The sequence below is a fragment of the Bos indicus genome, chromosome 14 (assembly GCF_029378745.1).
Source record: "Bos indicus isolate NIAB-ARS_2022 breed Sahiwal x Tharparkar chromosome 14, NIAB-ARS_B.indTharparkar_mat_pri_1.0, whole genome shotgun sequence".
Classification (NCBI taxonomy): Eukaryota; Metazoa; Chordata; class Mammalia; order Artiodactyla; family Bovidae; genus Bos; species Bos indicus.
Window position 1 is genome coordinate 67,595,151 of NC_091773.1, and position 20,718 is coordinate 67,615,868.

Genomic DNA, 20,718 nt, shown 5'->3' on the forward strand with positions numbered 1-20,718 from the left:
TTCGAAATAATACCGGCATATGAAAATGAAATTGTCCTTTGAATCCCTGAAAATAACTGCTGTTGGAAAAAGGCTTAGATTAACCACCCCCCCACCCCCATCAAGGCTTCACTGAAATGGGTTTGGATATTATTAACCAAAAAAAAAAAAAACCCAAACACACTTCTTTACATACAGTTCCCTCAGAAGAATTCTTGAATGTATTAACTTTTGAAAAATACTGTATTTACTAAGCAAGACCTCAGAATAAAGCCTAGGAGATCACTCAGGAACAATAGCAACCAGCCAGCCTTAGGCCAGCCCAAGAGACTCTGCTCTTGGTCTCCCATAGAGTCTCCCCCATAGCTGCCCGTGGCCCTAGTCCCAGGTCCCAATCATGTCAGTTTGAGCACAACCCTCCTTCTGTGTTTGTTTGTTTGAGTGGGAGACCCTGGAAGGATCATAAACGAATCCTGGGAAAGGACTGTGTGGGGAGATGCTAGCATGGGGTCCCACCTACACCAGGGGCTCCACAGAGGTTGCTCACAGGCAGCCGCTGCTTTCCAGGAAAGAGGCTCACTCTTGGGAGTGTCTTCAGAGCGTTTCCTTATTGGGTTTCTGTTCCACCGTTCTCTAAGATGTCATCACTGAGGAAGCTGAACAAAGGATACACCTCACCCAAGCTTTCTGCACTATTTTTGCAACTTCTTGGGAGCTTAAAATTATTTCCAAATAAAAAGTGCTTTTTAGGTGATGAGATTGGTAGTAGATCTATTTAGTCTTTGTCTCTGGTCTTTTGCTAAAACAGAAACACTTGATTACCGGACTGGTGAGGGTAAAGGTGTATGAATACGGGCACAGGGGAAGAGGCATCAGAAAGTGTCACTGACACCAGAGAAGTGCTGCATCCATCAGGGACAGGGAGCTAAAGAGACTGAGACCCAAATCAGACTCAGTGGAGAGACGATGAGTAGCAAGAATGGACCAAGCACAGGTGGGTTCCTCATGGGTGCTCTAAGGAAACTGCAGAACAACAGGGGACAGTATATCTGAGAGTTGTTCATGCCCAGGAGAGTGATATCAGAAGAAAAAGCATGAGAAAAAGACACCAATAATGACTTAGCAGGCATAGCATGACTTGAATCATGAATCAACAAAATCCCACAGATTCACACACTATCTGTCCAGCTACAATGCACCCCAGCACAATGGAGTATCTTTGAGGTAGAAAGGAATGGGAGTCGGGAAACCTGTGGTCACCTTCCAGATGTGACCTATCACACGTTTGTTGTGTCTCCGTGGACAAAGTCCCTCAGATTCAGTTTCCCCATCTGCAGATCAGGGAATGGATGCTGACTGCTAGGAGCCTTACCTGTCTGTCTCACTTGTGTAAGACTCTTCTAATAGGTGTGATACCCTCTACTTACTGAAAAATAAAACCTATTCATGGATGGCAATAAGTTTCTTACGAATTTTCCAATGCACATTTGCTCTTTAATAAATGGGAGTAGAATAACATGGCTATTTTAGGACCAGGGAGCATCAGCTCAGAAGTCAAGGAGCTCTCATTCCCACCCTTTCAGATTCATTTTCAACCACGGATGGGCCCCACAAACACAATGATTTCCCGGGGGTAAAGCTGTCTGACAGAAAGGAGTTCGAAGGCCTAATGTCACACAGATGGCCAAAAAACATATGAAAGAAATGTTCAACATCACTAATTATTAGAGAAATGCAAAACAAAACTACCATGAGGTATCATCTCACACCAGTCAGAATGGCCATCATCAAAAAATTTCCAAAAAATTTATGCTGGAGAAGATGTGGATAAAGGGGAACCCTCCTACATGGTTGGTGGGAATGTAAATTGGTACAGCCACTATGGAGAACAGTATTGAGATTCTTTAAAAAAAAACTATAAATAGAACTACCATATGATCTAGCAATCCCACTCCTGGGCATACACTGGGAGAAAATCACAATTCCAAAATATCCATGCACCCCAATGTTCACTGCAGCACTATTTATTAATACAATAGCTATGATATGGAAGCAACATAAGTGTCTATCAATAGAAGAATAGGTAAAGAAGATGTGGTACAAATATACAATGGACTCAGCCATAAAAAGCAATAAAATTGTGCCAGTCGCAGAGACACAGATGGACCTAGAGACTTCATACAGACTGAAGTAAGTCAGAAAGAGAAAAACAAATATCAGATAATACCATGTATATGCAGAATTTAGAAGGATGATACAGATAGGCTTATTTGAAGAGCAGAAATGGACACAGACTTGTAAATGCCAAGTTGGGGGAGGGTGGGATGAATTAGGAGATTGGGATTGACATGTATATACTACTATATTTAAAATAGATAACTCATGAGGAACCTACTGTGTAGCACAGGAAATTCTACTCAATTAATGGAAAGGCATTTTCATTTATGGCATGTAAATGGGGAAACTTCATGGCAAATAGATGGGGAAACAATGGAAACAGTGAGAGACCTTATTTTTTTTGAGTTCCAAAAAATAAAGACACTTTATTTTGGGGGAGGGACTCCAAAATTACTGCAGATGGTGACTGCAGCCATGAAATTAAAAGACGCTTGCTCCTTGGGAAGAAAGCTATGACCAAACTAGACAGCATATTAAAAAGCAGAGACATTACTTTACCAACAAAGGTCCGTCTAGTCAAAGCTATGGTTTTTCCCGTAGTCATGTATGGATATATGGCTATAAAGAAAGCTGAGAGCTGAAGAATTGATGGTTTTGAACTGTGGTATTGGAGAAGACTCTTGAGAGTCCCTTGCACTGCAAGGAGATCCAACTAGTCAATCCTAAAGGAAATCAACCCTGAATACTCATTGGAAGGACTGATGCTGAAGCTGAAACTCCAATACTGTGGCTATCTGATGCGAAGAAGTTACTCATTGGAAAAGAGCCTGATGCTGGGAAAGATTGAAAGTGGGAGGAAAAGGGGACGACAGAGGATGAGACAGTTTGATGGCATCACTGACTCAATGGACATGAGTTTGAGCAAGCTCTGGGAGTTGGTGATGGACAGGGAAGCCTGGTGTGCTGCAGTCCATGGGGTCACAAAGAGTCAGAGACGACTGAGTGACTGAATTGAACTGAAATGGAAAGGAAATTCATAAAAAGAAATTATATATATAATGATATACTTTGTTGTACAGTGGAAACTAACACAACACTGTAAAACAACTATATTTCAATAAAAAGTAATATTTAAAAAAATGGCCTAATGTCAGAGCTTCCAGCCAACCTGCTTTTCGCCAGTGAAATGCACCCCCTCAAAGTGTTCAGGTCTGCTGAACCCTGCACAACTCGCCCAAATCACAGAGGAGCAGTTTCAGAAGAGGGAAGAGTGGAGAGAGGATTTCAGGCCTGGAGGAGCCGTCTTGCGGGGTTTTTAGGAAGCAGGTAGGATTTGCGTCTATAATACCCTTATTCTGCCTTTTCATATATTGGAACCCAATAAAGTATGTGTATAATTGGCATTTTTTAAAGCCTGTGGTTAATTCAGTCAAGGCTTATGTCTGAACTATGTAACAGGGTTTTGAAACTAATGCTTCATTAATCACATATACACTTTTCCAGAGCCAAAATTCACAACATGTTGTCCATAGATCTTGGGCCAAATCAGAAGGATTCTTTATGTGTTAAATGCTTTCCTTTCATCAAGGTGCTGTGCATGTATGAGATATAAGGTGGGTGTCAGCGCCGAAGAGTATCGGCCACTGCCTGGGTGTTAGACCACTTTCAGGTCACCCACGATGCTTGGCTGCAGGCAGAATAATGGCAGTTTCAAAACACATCCTCTTCATTTTTAGCAGTAATACCCACTGCAACTGGTTTGCTCAGCACTATTTAGCATTGCTTCCCGGTCGTTAATAAGAAGCAAGGTATCAGGGATATGTCAGGGATAAGTAGGTCAACATAAACTATCAAGACCAATATTTATGTCATTGTCAACATACTAATTTAAATAAAAATTTTATTAAAATTAAAATAAAAAATAAAGTTAAATGATGTTAGAAAAGTTTGCCAGAGTTTAGGAGAGCTGAACTCCCTCACTAGCCAGGGAAAGAATGGGTCTAGGTGGTACGGGATCTCTACCATGCATCTCTTTTTCCCCTTTCTTCATTCTAATTTTTCACTCATTTATGAATAGTTTAATTTAATTTAACCATAACTGCCTCCTACTTAACTCCCCTAAACTTTTCCCAACGTGTTCTCTTTTCCTCTGTCTTCCTCACCTCCAATCACTCACTCCAGCATTTACCTTTATTTTACTTTTATTTGTTTGGGGGGAGCTTCCCTGATAGCTCAGTTGGTAAAGAATCCACCTGCAATGCAGGAGACCCCAGTTCAATTCCAAATCTGTAATGAATTTATGACAATATTGCTTCTGTTTTATTTTATTTTATTTTTTTCTTTTTTTTTTCTTTAATAGAAAATTATTTAATTAGTATACATGTGTTCCCCATCCTGAACCCTCCTCCCTCCTCCCTCTCCACACCATCCCTCTGGGTCGTCCCAGTGCACCATCCCTCCCCAACCAGGGATAGTACCTGCTCCTCCTGCATGGGAAGCTGCAGTCTTAACCAGTGGAGTGCCATCAAAGTCCCAGCATTTACCTTTATCATAACTTTTATCTTTTAGGGGACAGGACCCCTGACAGCTTGGAAACTCCACTTTGAGACTGGCATTTTAAAAGATAACTGAACTGCATTGCAAAAATGCAGAAGCAGAAAAAATGCACAAACAGAAGAAAAGAAAGTCAGGAGGGAAATTTCAAGGGCCTGAATTAGAACAATAACAACATAAAGACAAAGCAGGAATAGATTAAAAAAAAAATAGGTTGAAAGCAGACTGAATGGGATATGGCTCTTAACTGTAGGACAGTGATAGAGAGGAAGAAGGAAAAATAACTTGAAGTCTCTGAACTGTGCTCATAAGTAACTAGGGTTCCTTTAATAGAGACAAGAAATTAAGATGAGGTGTCAGGTGTGAGGGAGTTGCTGAACTCGAGTTTAGCCACATAGAAATGCATTTAGGGGTGATGTCCAATATGCCCATGGACAACCAATGTTCTAAATAGGCAGGAAAACTTCTGGATTTAAAGAGAATAGAGATTAAGAAAATCGTCCATTCATTTTCTTCTCTTTTTATTATCTCTCTCCTCATTTCACTGAAATAAAATATGTGTGGAGAAGCCACTGCCTGCCAAATTCTGGGATAGGCGTTAGGGAAGAAAAGAAAGTAAACAGAAGGCTCATGGCATCTGCGACAAGCTCTGGTGGGAGATGATAGTCTAACAATGGCATCAAGTGGTGGAATGAGGGGAGGGTTCCCCGAGTAGGCTTTGTAAGGGATGTACTGTGCTTATGTGCATTAAGTTGCCTAACCCCTAGGGGGGAAACACACGCTTCCGGCTTCCCTTCACAGCCTAGACCCCTCTGTGGTTCCAGGCAGACTGTAAGGCAGACTCCCCCCACACACAGCCAAGTGGACGTCACTGCACAGCACTCGCCCACATTCCTTCTGGGAAGGTAATACTGTGACTTCTCTGTGGGAGACCTTTTGCTAATCTTCCATCCTTTACATCTAGGTAACAAAATATTTACAACTGACTCTTGGAATGCGATGCAACACTACGATTGAGGTGAAATCCTGATTCCTAGGACCTCTCTGCAATTGTCCATCACACACCTGGAGAAGGTGCTACCCCATAGAATACAGACTGAAGCATCTTTACAGAGATTAGGATGCTATGATTCAGGCAAGCCTTGCAATTCCACTCCTAGGCACTTGTTGTTGTTTATAAAGAAGGAAAACACATGGCCAGGAGAAGATTTATGCAAGAATGTTCACAAAAGCTTTATTCATAACAGTCAAAACCCAGAAACCACCAGAATGTCCATCACCCTCGGTGAATGGATAAATACATTGAGGTCTAGCCTCACAGTGAAATATTACTCAGCAGAATAAAGGAGTGAGCAGCGATACAACATGGATAAGTCTCAAAAGCATTATGCTGAGTGAAAGAAGCCAGTGCGAAAGACTCCACGTGCATGATGCTATCTCCATGAATTTCTAGAGAAGAAAGAGCTATAGTTTCAGGAAGCAGATCATGGTCCCTCGGGGACAGGGGAGTTGAGGAGGAGATGGACTGTGAGGGGCCCAAGGGAACATTCAGGGTGAGGAAAATATTCTCTATCATGCTTGGGGTTATATTACTGGGTGCATTTTTCAACACTCATGGAATTGTACACTTTAATTTGGTAAGCTTATTTTATGTGAACTATACCTCAGTAAAACTGATTGAAAAAACAATCCTGCAGGGCTGAGGAGTAGACTGACCGTGCGCAGCGGGAAGGTGCCTTGGCTCCTGGGAAGCTCTGAGCCAGCACCACCTCAACCTTCCAGCTGCTGCTGCCCGAGAATGCCTCTGTTTTAATGTTTTAGCCACAGACCCTGACACCCACTGGCCATTTCAGACTACGGTTCCGATAACTCACTCTCACCTTGCCCCCCGTTCTTAGGCTACCAGTGTGCGCATCTGGACAGCTGATAAAAATATAATCCTAAACCCCTCCCACCTGGACTAACAACCTTAACAAAGCAACATTTCGTCCTGGAAGTACTGACAGTAAGGATTACACTCCAAGGGGTCTTGACTACTCAGTTCCTGGAACCTGGACTCTTGGCTCTTCTATTGCCTCTGTTTCCTGAAGAGACAAGGGACTTGTTTCTTTTCTCAACACTTAAAACTATAATTTCGCTAAGGCTATCTGACTCCCCTGGTCCTACTGAGACCTTGCTTTTCCACTATATCTGTGGCTTATAACCCCAGGGTTGATGCATGCCCCAGCCCTGGGAGCAGTTCATTTAGGAAGAGAGAAAAGGGTTCTGGACTTAAACCGCATCTGTACTGCAGCACAGCCCTTAAGTCTGAGAGAGGCCCCAAGCTAGGACGCTTGCAGAAGTTTCTCTATCACTGTGCACTTGTTCTCTCATCCCGCTGATCTCCTTAAACGAAATACAAGTCTAAACTTCCCGAACAGCTTTATTTTAGGGGCTATTTTCAGAATTCCAATACCTACTAATAAATAAGATTCATACCAGAAACCTTATAAAAGCCATTTTTTTGTACATTTAATGTCATAGGAAGAAAACATGACATTCAGCGGGTGCCTGTGACACGACAAACACTGAATCAGGAGGCTATCAGATGTGCATTATCTAATCTAGTCCTCACACTGATCCTGTTCTTCCCCTTCTTTGTAGATAAATTCTCTTAGACTTAGAGGATAAGTAACTCGCTGAAGTTATTTAATCTTCAGCTAGTATAGAGTTTGAATATGTATCTAGGACTATTTGATTTAAAAAAAACCTCTAAAGAGTTCATGTAAACTGTGGTCTACAGTTTGGTTTAATATTCACAAGGTCCTGGTTTGAGTCCCTTCTCAGCCATTTACTAGCTGTATGGACCTTAGGCAAGTGAGTTTCCTTCCAGATTATTTTTCCTCAACTGTAAAATGGAGAAAATAGACCTACTTCACGGAGCTTTGAAAAGATGAAGACAAGTCACACAATAAGCCTACTATCAACCATTGGCATGATCTCAAATGCCAAGCTGGTTCCAAATGGAAGAAATTCGACACAAATAGACAATTACTGCCCTCAGCTATTCAGAGGTGAACTTCCACACAGCGGGTCATGTTTTGGCCTTTGGTTAGTCCCGCCCTTGTTCATTCAATGTAGTAAACTTTTAATAGGGAAAATATGTGTGTGTATGTGTGTGTGTGTGTGTGTGTGTGTGTGTTAGTTGCTCAGTTGTTCTTTGCAACCCCATGGACTGTAGCCCTCCAGGCTCCTTGGTGCGTGGGATTTCCCAGGCAAGAATACTGGAGTGGGTTGCCATTTCCTTCTCCAGGAGATCTTCCCCACCCAGGGATTGAACCTGGGTCTCTTGCATTGCAGGTAGATTCTTTACCATTTGAACCACCAGGGAAGCCTTGTGTGTGAGTGTGTGTGTGTGTGTGTGTGTGTGTGTGTGAGAGTGTGTGTGTGCATGTGTGTGTATGAAGTGTCTGCCTTTAATGAGTCTATGAGGATCAGCTCTGCAGATTCGTGCTCTCTTTCCTAAACTGTTTCTAAAAACTGAAACTTGACTGCAACATCCTGTTCCCAGACAGTCCATCCCTTTCCTTTGTCTTCACTCACCTGCTCCGGATACTTGCTCCCAGTGATCTCTGCCACTGTGTTGAAGGAATCAGCATCTGGATAGCTCTTTGCCCCCATCTTCAGCTGAATGACAATTCTGTTCCCGCGAGAAGCCATTCTTGACATCATCTCTGCGTCCTCCACCGTAATACAAGCTGTTGGGATCTTTGGCACACCCTTCTGGTATTCCTGAATACCTGTGTGAGGACTTGAGAAAAGAAGTCACCAGGTTACCTTGATAGTGGAAATGGACCAAACGTATTTTTTAAAAGCCCCTGTATTTGACATTTGATTTTCACTGGTCTTTGTTTGCATGTGAGGAACGGAAAGGGTGGGCAATATTGGTTTACTTGCTTTTGATGTGAAGGTAATTTTTTTTTTATAAAAATAACTTAGAGAATTCAGTTTAATAATAATTTCATTGAAAACATTCTATAAAATGTATTTTGATAATTTGAATAATCCTTTAAAAAGTTGCAAATTGCTTCAAACTCAGTGTCTTCAAGACCAAGAGGTGAAGACATGTGTTCAAGGAGATAAAACTCTATCACAGCTACAGACCAGAGGACCCACAAACTGGCGTAGATGCACCTGGCTCTCTGGTCTGGCTCAAGTGCTGCCGTCTTCCCACCCGAACACAGAGGTCTGCAGTGTAGCCCTGCATAAGGGTAGAATGCCCTGCGTAAGGGTAGAACGCTCTGCAGGAAACCCACAGAACAATGTCAGAAGAAATGTTTGTGTTTCCATAAGGAAAAGTGCCAAATAAACCCAGGTCCGGTGATGTCACCACTACAAGGAAAAGGCTCCTGAGTGCTCCCCGTATCCCGTCAGTCTATTCCTGTCTTCTGTGGAAGCACAAGCTAAGAGCCTTCTTATCCAAATTAAAATTTTTTTTAATATTTCCATACTTGCTTCAGGTGGTCTTATATTCAGAGAAAAGTGTTTCTCCTCCTTTTAGCCAAAACACACTTCTCTCCTGGAGAAGTGACTTCAGTCTTCATGTGCACAAACACGGTGATGCAGTCTTACCACCGCTTTCTTGGCGTGGCTATATTCTTGTGACCATGTATTAGGTGATGACTTACTGACTTAGAGAAACTGCATGGCAAAGTGATTAAGAATCCAGATTCTGGATTCAAATCTGGACTGTGCCACTTATTACTAATTGGCCTTGGGCAAGTTACACACCAGACGTCCCTGGTGGCTCAGTGGGTAAAGAATCTGCCTGAAATGCAGGAGACCCAGGTTGGATTCCTGGGTCAGGTAGATCCCCTGGAGGAGGGCATGGCAACCCACTCCAGGATTCTCACTTGGAGAATCCCAAGGATAGAAGAGCTTGGTGGGTGATGGTCCCTAGGGTCACAAAGAGTCAGACATGACTGAAGCAACTGAGTATGCACCCACCCAAGTTATACATCTTTGCTTCAGTGGCTTCATCTGTAATTGAAGATGGTAATTATAATATCCACTTCACAGTTATTTTGCAAATTTACTTAATTTATACAAACATATTACTTACCCTAGAATATAGTAAGCACTTGATAAATGTTAAATATTTACCATACTAATTTATCTATTACATTAATCTTGCAGAGAGAGACTGTGTGAGCTCAAGTCCTTAGGACAATCTAAGCACATTCTTTATAGACATTTCTTAAGTGTTGGCTGGAAATTTTATCCTTCATAAGAGAGAGACAAATGACTTTTAAATCTAAAACTTATAAAACAAAGCCTGAATCTGAATCCCTGTTTCAGAATATGCCTGACCCACTCTGACTCCAGTGTTCTTGCCTGGAGAATCCCAGGGACGGCGGAGCCTGGTGAGCTGCCGTCTATGGGGTTGCACAGAGTCGGACACGACTGAAGGGACTTAGCAGCAGCAGCATGAAGTTACATAACTCAGGTCAGATCCTGGTTCTGCCAACTCTCTGCCTGCCTGACACCAAGCAACTTGGATCATCTCTCTGTTTCTGAGCTTCCACATCTGAAACGTGGAGAATAATATTAGCACTGACCTCATAAGATTGCTATGAGGAATAAAAGTGATAGCATATGTAAAGGATTTACAAGTGCTTGGCACATAGGAATTACTTAGTAAACATTAGTTGTTATTATTATTATTTCTTCAGTGTTAATTTTCCCCACTGACTTGGTAGAGTGATTAATGACCGAAAGTATTTTGAAACATGTAGAAAGACAATCTAAATATTTATTATTCATAGTACCTTACGTGATGTCTAGGATCCAACAAACTCTCCTTGTTCTCAGGCTCTCTGACTCGAAAGGAGGTCAGTGTAACACTTCTTAATAGGCTCTTTTAAATAATGTTTCCAAACAAATTGGCACTAATAAGTTGCAGGTAAGAGTTCTTAATCCAGGTACAGTGAACTGGGCATACACCCATAGCTCTACTGAGGAAAATGGCATTTTCCAACTGTGGTACTGAATTCAAGATATAAAATGCTTCAATTTATTTCTGTAATTAAACATGTGCTCTGGTGGTGGAGTATTCAGCACTGTTCAGTAGAAGGAGACAGAAGACTCAACAGTTTAGTTGAAGTTCTGCATTGTCACTGTCAATTGTCCTACAGGAGAGGATCAGCATAAACATCAGCTTCCTGACCCCGTTTACAAACCCCGTGTGCAATTTAACAATAACAAAACGCAAATGACAAAGGAAGCTGTAAAAAAAAATCAAAATAAGAACATTTAAAGATTAACACCAATCCCTCGTCAAGTCTTCAAAAAATACAAGGGAAGGGAACGCTTCCCAACTCATTCTACAAGGCCACTACTACTACTAACAAAACCAGACATAGACACCGCTAGGAAAGAAACTACAATCCAAAATCGCTTAGATAAGTATAAATGCAAAAAAAAAAAAGAAACTAAAATAAACTGATACAGCAACATATGAAAACACCATGACCAAGAGGAATTTATTCAGGAATGCAATATCAAAAAGTCAATCAATGTAGCACATTATAATAATGTAATAAAAGATAAAAATCACATGATCATCTCAATAGATGCTGACTAAGCCTTGGACAAAATCTAATCCTCTTTCATAATAAAAACACTCAACAAACTAAAAATGGAAGGGAACTTCCTCAACTCAATAAAAGCTATCTATTAAAGTGAAGTCGCTCAGTCATGTCCGACTCTTTGCGACCCCATGGACTGTAGCCTACCAGGTTCCTCAGTCCATGGGATTTTCCAGGCAAGAATACTGGAGTGGGTTGCCATTTCCTTCTCCAGGAGATATTCCTGACCCAGGGATTGAACCCAGGTCTCCCACATTGTAGGCAGATGCTTTACCATCTGAGCTACCACCCATAGCAAACATCTTAGTTAGTGTAGAGAAGGAAATACTTTCCCCCTGAGATCAAAAAACAAGACTAAGATGTCTGCTCTGACCACTTCTATTCAACATTGGACTAGAGGTTCTAGCTAGAAAAATCAGACAAGAAAAAGAAATAAAAGAAATCTAGATTGGAAAAAAGAAGTAAAACTGTTCACAGATGGTCAAATATATAGAAAATCATAAGGAATCACACACACAAAAACTACTAGAACTAATGAGCAAGTACAGCAAGGTTGCAGGATCAATATACAAAAATTAATTGTCCAGTAGTGATAAACAATACAATATAGTAGCAATACAGTAGAAATGAGGGACACCTGAGTTCGATCCCTGGGTTGGGAAGATCCCCTGGAGGAAGGCATGGCAACCCACCCCAGTATTCTTGCCTGGAGAATCCCATGGACAGAGGAGCCTGGCGTGCTACAGTCCATGGGGTCGAAAAGAGTTGGACATGACTGTGTGACTAAGCACAGCACAGCACAGCAATGAGCAATCTGAAAATGAACAATCGCTTTTTCATTAGCAACAAAAGGAACAAAATACTACAAATAAATTTAACAAAAGATGTGTGAGATTTGCACAATGAAAACTGCAAAACGTTGAGATAAAGAAGATCCAAATGAAAAGTGCCCTATGTTTATGGATTGGAAGGCTTCACATTCTTAAGATGGTTTGTGCGTGTTGTGCTCAGTCGCTTCAGTTGTGTACAAATCTTTTCGACCCTACGGAATGTAGCCTGTCAGGCTCCTCAGTCCCTGGGATTCTCCAGGCAGGAATACTGGAGTGGTTTGCCATGGCCTCCTCCAGGGGACCTTCCTGAAGCAGGGATTGAATCTGCATCTCCTGCACTGCAGGCAGAGTCTTTACTGACCGAGCCACCAGGGAAGCCCTCTTAAGATGCCAATAGTCCCCCAGTTTATTTACAGATTCAGTGCAATCCCTATCAAAATTCTAGCTGCCTTTTTCGACGAAATTTACAAGTTGATTCCAAAATTCATATGGAAAAACGAGGGACTCAAAATAACCAGCACAAGTTGAAAAAGTAGAACAAAATTGGTGGATTCACACTTCCACATTTAAAAACACACTACAAATCTATAGTAATTAAAAGGATAGTACTGGTATAAAGATAGAGATGGTGAACCATAAAATAGAATTGAGAATTGAGAAATAAACTTTATAAGAATGATCAATTCATTTTCAACAAGAGGGTTGAAATAATTCAGTGGGGATGAAAAGTATTTCCACAAATGGTGCTGGGCCAACCGATACCTGCGTGAAAAATAATGAAATTGCACCCCTATATCACACAAAATATGAAGGGATCATAGACCCAAATGTAAGAGCTAAAACTATAAAACTTCACAATCTCAGGTAAGGAAATCATTTCTTAGATACAACATTGAAGTCATAAGCAACAAAAGAAAAAAGAGATAAATTGAATCATCAAAACATTAAACTTTTGTACTTCAAATGGCACCACCATAAAGTGAAGAAAACAAACCACAGAATGGGAGAAAAACTTTTATGAATCAAATATCTGAGAAGGCACTTGTGTCTAAAATATATTAATCACTCTTTAAAGCTCAATAATAAAAGACTACCCAATTTAAAAGTGCATGAAGAATTTGAATAGACACTTCAACAAATAAGATACACAAATGTATAAAAAGCATGTGAAAAGACAGCGCAGCACTAGGTATAAGGGAAATGCAGGTCAGAACTACAACGAGGTGCCACTCTGCATAGGATGCTATGAACAAAAAGAAAGGTAAAAAGAAAACTGGCAATAATGCGGAAGACTCTGAGCCCTTGTACATAGCTGGTATGAATATAAAATGGCATAGTCAATTTGACAGTTCCTCAAAAAGTTAAACATTTAGTTACCATACCACCCTCAGTTCTACTACTAGGTATAAACTCAAAAGAAATGAAAATATGTGTTCACACAAAAATGAGCACACAAATGTTTACAGTATTATTCAGAAGAGGCCAAAGACGGAAACAAACCTAACGTCCATCAGCTGATGAGGGGATATTCCAATACACTATATCTATACCATGAAATACTATTCAGCAATAAAAAACAATTGTTCTAAAGTGTGCTACAACACGAATGAACCTTGAAAACACTATCCTAAGTGAAAAAAGCCAATCACACCACACCACAGTTAGTCCCCTACGTACGAACCTTCAAGTGGCGAACTTTCAAAGACGCGAACACAAGTTTGCACGTCTAGTCATGTAAGTTAGTTCACGTGTCTGGCGTACATTGTCACCTGCCTGCGTTCTCTGTAAGTGGTGTGCTTTTGAGTACTTTACTGTGTAGTACAGAGTCTTTATTTCAAGCCAGGATGTGAGTGAACTTGCAGCTTGCCCTGTCTCCTATTGCTGATGATTCTTTCAGCTCCACCATCTTCCACCTCTTCTTCCTCCTCTGGTCAGTAACTGTTCCCTGGATGCCAGCCTCTGTATGCCAGCTGCTATACCATGCTACTGTAATTTTCAAGGTACTATACTGTAAGATTAAAAATGCTTTTTTTATTTTTTGTATTTGTTTTTTATGTGTTATCTGTGTGAAAAGTGTTATAAAATCTATTACATACTGTTTATCAACTTATTTAGTTGGGTACCTAGACTAACTTTGTTGGACTTATAAACAAGTTAGACTTATAAATGTGCTCTCAGGACGAAACTTGTTTACATGTAGGAGACTTACTGTATCATAAAATTCCATTTGCAAGAAATGTTCAGAAAAGGCAAATTCATAGAGGTAGGAAGTAAATTTTAGGTTGTCTTGTGCCGTTGGAAAGGAGAGGGAAATGGGGAGTGAATGCTGATTTGGGGATTTCTTATCAGGATGATAAATATGTTCTAAAATTAGACAGTGATGGTGCTTGCAAAATCTTTGAATATACTAAAAAAAAAACTGTATGTGTTAAAAAGTAAATTATATGGTTTGTGAATGTATCCTAATAAAACTTTTAATATAAAATATCAAAATAAAAACCTAAGCTTCCAGATTTCTCTTCAAGGGAAAAAGTTCATTCAAAAACCATGCTTTCATGACTCTGGTTTATGAGATGTATGAAAACAAAGCCTGCTGCTCTCTATGCTTGCAAGAGAGTAATCCCAAAATATAAAATGAATATGGAAACTAAGTTTCAAATCAGCTTTTCAAATTCTACTAAATTTCTTGTGTATGTGGTGTGAAGTGATATGATTTGAAGTAGGTTGAATATTGTCTTTTATCTACATAAAATAAGTGCAAGGTTTAAACAAGTAGGTTTGATATTTCCTACCTGATTGCCATACGTCAGTCAAACTCCCTTACGCTAGTCACTTTTGACTAGCTCTTTATAGAAGATACAAGGTACACTTTGTTTCCAAGTACTTCAAAATTTGCAAAGTTCAAATCAACCGTTGAAAGTGGATGTCACCTTGTGATGTTAAATATCCTACAAAAGGAAAATTATGTATCCTTACTGAGGAACAGGTAGATTTCCACAGGGTCATGGAGACATTGACTAAAGTAAAAATTATTCACAACACAGTGAAGTCTTGGAATGTTTCCTGAAAAAATAGGTGGAAATGATTATGAGGACTGGGAGCTTTTGAAGCTATTGTCTTTTTGTTTTTATGAGAGTGTTTTTTTAAACTTCCTTATTAGGAAGGTTAAAAGAGTATCTATTCTGTTTATTTGCTTCCCTGGTGGATCAGTAGTAAAGAATTCGGTTGTTAATGCCAGAGATGCAGGTTCAATCCCTGAGTCAGAAAGATCCCCTGGAGGAAACAGCAACCCAATCCAGTATCCTTGCCTGGAAAATCCCATGGACAGAGAAGCCTGGCAAGCTACAGTCCATGGGGTCACATAATCAAACATGACTTAGTGATTAAACAACACATTCTGTTTGTTTGTTTCAAAAATCAGTTTGAAATAACTTTCTTACAAAAATTACAATGACTTTATTAATTTTTTTTTTTTTAGATTTAGCACTTGAACAGTAAATTCATCTCAGACTTTTCTACTGTCACTAACAACAAGAGTAAATTGATCTCAGGCATTTATACTGCCATTAAGAATATAAAAGCAAAAGGATTCATTTACACCATAATTTCACAAAAAGGAAACACTGAAATAGTTCCAACTCCCACAGGTTAAAAAAGGAAAGCAAAAGAAAATCTTGATCAAGAGAGAGAAAGTAGGGCTAAATTTCATTTCTAATTTTCATAATTCAGTTGAAATGGCAGAAAAAAAGAGAAGGAAAAATCAAATTCTTGAATTCTAGTCCATATTGATGACAGACTCCACATGAGCAAAACTCAACCAACCTATTAACTGAAAGATCTTAGTAAGGAGACTGTAAAAGACATCATCAGAGATGCTGTAACACAGCATCAGAGAGCTGTGCCTTCTTCCAAAACAGAGGACCCAGCCAGCTCCACAAGTGTGAGACAGAAAGAAGATGGTCAAAGTGCTTAGTGGAACAAAACCGAGTGATTTTTTTTTTGTAACATCCACAGCATATATGAAGGTTTTGGCTTATTTCTAAGACAAAAAAATATAAAGGAAATTAAAGATATAAGGAGGTACTGCCTGTAAAATGAATATAAAAGAGAACTCAAGATATCTAAAAATTTTTACACAAGATTTTGTCATCTAGAAGTATTGTATAAATACTAGTTTTGTTATTTTTAGATATTTTGTAACCTAAACATAAAAACATGTACTTGTTCCCTTTTTTCCTTTCTGATCTTGTGCTTCTATGTAAGTTACAATTTTCTGCTAATGTTTAGTCATTTCATCATCTTAATTTGTCTTCTTATTTTCTCCTTGAATCTTTACAATCTCTATAAGAAAGACATACTTCTGATTAAGTAAGATGAAAACCTACCTTGGAATAACAAAAAAGTTACAATAGATAATTCATTTAATAAAAATAATAATGATAAAGATATGAAGTAACATAAAAATCATTTTATAAATGAAGATGGAAACCTTAACCAATGAAATGTTCTGTCCATTTTACTAATTAAATGTTGTTTTTAGTTTAGGTCTAAATGGGAAACAGTTTTGATTAACTGGACTGGAAAGTATTTAAAGATCATCTAACCCAAGATCGCTGTCTTCTCAGTAAGAAATATGCCGTTTCTATTATTAACTCTGTTAAACTATGCCAATCTCTCATCACTCGCAGAGCCCAAACATCCTCCTATTAGAATAGAACTGAAGACATAACTCATAGCACATGCTATAGACTGAATGCTTGTGTCCCTGCAAAATTTATATGTTGGAATTCTAACCTGCATGGTGGTGGTTTTAGGAAGTGGGGCCTTTGGCAAGTGATTGGGTCATGAGGATATAGCCCACCTTAGAGGGATTAGTACACTTAGAAAAGAGGCTCCAGAAAGATCCGTCACTCCTTCCATCACATGAGGTTATAGTGAAAAAACAATGTCTAGGAAGTGGGTGCTCACCAGACACTGAATATGCCAGCACCATGATCTTGGACTTTCCAGCCCGCAAAACCGTAAGAAATAACTGTTGGTTGTGTATAAGCCACCCAGTCTATGGTATTTTTGTTATAAAAGCCAAACAAGCTAGACAGCACATTTTGTCATAAGGGAAATAAGATAAAGACATTTGAATTATTTATTATCCATTCTTGATTAAAACTCTGGGGCCAGGGGGTAAGGAATGGTTGATTTCTTTCGTGACATGAAGAAAATATTTTTAAAACAAAGCATCAGATAGTCATACAAGGTCAGAGCAAGATGACAGAATAGAAGGACGTGGAGCTCACCTCCCCCACAAACACATCTACATGTGGAACAGTTCTCACGGAAAACTAACTGGAGACTGGCAGAACTCTACAGCAGAAGCTGTAGGGAAGACTTCCACGTACCTGGGTAGGATGGAAAAAGGACATAGGGTCAGGACTTCCACCCTTAGGATCTGAAAGAAAGAAGGGTCTGCACAGGCAGATCCTTGACCTGGGGCTGGATTAGGTTGAGCCACAGCTGAGCAGCTCAGTCTTAGAGTCCTACATGGAGGAGACAAGCCCTCTTGGCTTCAGGGAGAACCGCAGGAACTGGAGAAGGGCTGGAGAAGTCTTGACTCCACTCACAAAGAGTGTGCAGGTGCTGGCTTACCAACGAACAGGGTAGAGAGAGCCCTGCACTGTGGCTGCCACCTCACCGTGCTGCAGAATCCAAGTGGGGCAACACCCCAGCTCTGCCCACTCCACACCACATCTTGGCATTGGATCTGGAGCAGACAGGCCCTGGGAGAAGACTCAGTCCAGGGACACACAGGAGGCTCTGGGGCGTGGGGTCTGGGGTAGGTGTGGGGCAGCAGCTCCAGTGTAGGTGCTAACTCAGTCTGCACTACAGAGGCAGCCCAGATCGCTGACAGCAGTACAGCCCCTTCAGTTCCTCCAGCCAAGGTGCCCCAAACCCCAGCTCCAGCCTAGTGACTGCTCCACCCCTGCCCACACCACACCACAGCCTCACCCTAGATCACAGAGCACTAGACGCCCTTACACTAGAGATTGCAACAAGGGGAGGAATGCAACTTGGGTTGTGTCTGAGTGGTGCTGCACACGCCTACACAGGCGGTACATCAGATCTCTGTAAGCACAGAAGCCTCAGTATTCCTGTCCTTTGGGCAAAACACACACTGAAAGGGAACAGACCACTTAAGCCCAGACCTTGGGACTTCTGCCATAGCAAATGGGGAGCACACCCCACCCCTGACAGGCCAGGGATAGCTACAGGGCAGAGAAAGTTCCACCTCACACATGGCACAGGTTTTACACCCTCCAGCACCAACCACGCTCCCTATCAAGGTGACAGGGGCCAGCACACCCTGAGGAAAGATGTGGCTGGTGTCTACATCAAAATCAGCCCTCATGCCAAAGACACTGGATCAAACACAGTCTACACAGGGACACTCCCACATAAAAATACCCCTTCAAGACCACAATAGTTCTCCTAAATTAACAGAGAGCTGTTATTTTGTTTTGTTTTTTATAAATAAATAAAATGAATAAATCTTTAGCCAGGCTCAGCAAGAAGAAAAGAGGAAAGGAATCACTAATTATTAGAGAAATGCAAATCAAAGTCACACACAGGTCAGAATAGCTGTCATCAAAAAGTTTACAAATAACAAATATTGGGGAGGATGTGGAGAAAGGGAAATTATCATACACTGTTGGTGGAAATGTAAAATTGCTGTACCCACCATGGAAAACAGCATGGAGGTTATCTAAAAAACTAAAGATAGAACTACCATATGATTCAGCAACACCACTCCTAAGTATATATCCAGAGAAAACAAAAGCACTAATCTGAAAAGATACATGCCAGTGTTCACAGCAGCACTATTTACAGTAACTAACATATGGAAGCAACCCAGGTGCTCACCAACAGACCGCTGGCTTAAGAAAATGTGGGGTGTGTGTGTAGTGGAATATCACTCACTCATAAAAAAGACTGAAATACTGCCATCTGTACCAACACAGGTGGACCTAGAGACTATTACACGCAGCAAAATAAACAGAGAAAGACACATACTGTATGATATCATTCCTGTATGGAATGTAAAAAGTAATACAAAACTGAATATACATATACAAAACAGAAACAGATTCACAGACATAGAAAACAAGCTGATGGATACCAAAATAGAGGGAGGGAGGGACAAATTAGGGATATGAGATTAACAGATACAAACTACTACATTTAAAATAGATATGCACCAAGTAATTTATTATATAGCACAGGGAATTATATCCAGTATCTTGAAGTAACATAGAATAGAATCTGCAAAACGAACAACAAAAAAATCTGAATTACTATTAATCTGAATTACTTTGCTGTACATCTGAAACTAACACTATATTGTAAGTAAACCAATTTTTAAATTTAAAAGTTAAAAAAAAAACCAACAAAGTATCAGCTAAGCACCAAAGGAAACACTAGAGCCATGTTCTCAGGGTGTTTTCTACAGAATACCAGGCCGAAGAAACCTTGTAAGGGGCAAAAGATCCCATGGGCAAATACAGTCATGAAACATTGAGCACTATGTCCCTGCTTTGAGGAATCACAAAGCGCATTAGTTTATTGATAGCTCTGAGAAGCAACATAGCTAAGAAACATGTTTGACTAAGCATTCCCAAGCTTAACTGACATAAGGACCCTTTTTGGTGTAACACTTGTATTATCTCATAGTCTTATCTGAGCAAAAAAGTTGATTCACTCTCCTTAAAGGAGGACCAAGAAAATGCCTGGGCATTTTCCTTCAGTGATCAATTCAGCTGGCCCTTTTTCTGTAAAGGTGTCTGAATACCACCAAGGCAGAGTTCCAGACTCATTCCCCTATGTACTCCTGCTTCTCCCTCAATATTTCTGTTTGTAGCCCTTATGATACTGTTATATTCACGCACCTAAACATCCCATAGTAGAAATGAGCTACTCAAGAGTCTAGACCATGTGGAATGATTCTTTATACAGCAAGAACTTGTAGCTTCTACTGTATTTTAAGTATTTATATTTCCTACCATATTTTAAAGTGCTCAACAAATACATATGTGCTCTATATATCTGTTGAACAGTTTATATATATCTTATTGGGTCTCTTTTTCCAAAGAATCCTGACTAAAAGTCAGATTTATCTTTATTTGCAGCCAAATATATTCAAATCCTGAAAGATGATGCTGTGAAAGTGCTACACTCAAATGCCAGAAAATTTGGAAAACTCAGCAGTGGCCACAGGACTGGAAAAAGTCAGTTTTCATTCCAATCCCAAAGAAAGGCAATGCCAAAGAATGCTCAAACTACCACACAATTGCACTCATCTCACACGCTAGTAAAGTAATGCTTAAATTTCTCCAAGCTAGGTTTCAGCAATACGTGAACTGTGAACTTTCAGATGTTCAAGCTGGTTTTGGAAAAGGCAGAGGAACCAGAGATCAAATTACTAACATTTGCTGTATCATTGAAAAAGCAAGAGAGTTGCAGAAAAACATCTATTTCTGCTTTATTGACTATGCCAAAGCCTTTGACTGTGTGGATCACAATAAATTGTGGAAAATTCTGAAAGAGATGGGAATACCAGACCA

General features: G+C 40.2%; 1 protein-coding gene across 6 annotated transcripts in view; it reads right to left on the reverse strand.

Annotated features, from left to right (window-relative positions):
• CPQ (carboxypeptidase Q) overlaps positions 1–20,718 on the reverse strand; it is a 560,676-nt gene that overhangs the window by 286,430 nt on the left and 253,528 nt on the right. For all 6 annotated transcript variants that reach the window (XM_019974049.2, XM_070802866.1, XM_070802863.1 and 3 more), the window contains exon 4: positions 8,233–8,440. In XM_019974049.2, the coding sequence (XP_019829608.2) occupies positions 8,233–8,440 (208 nt within the window). The remainder of the gene's footprint in view (positions 1–8,232; positions 8,441–20,718) is intronic.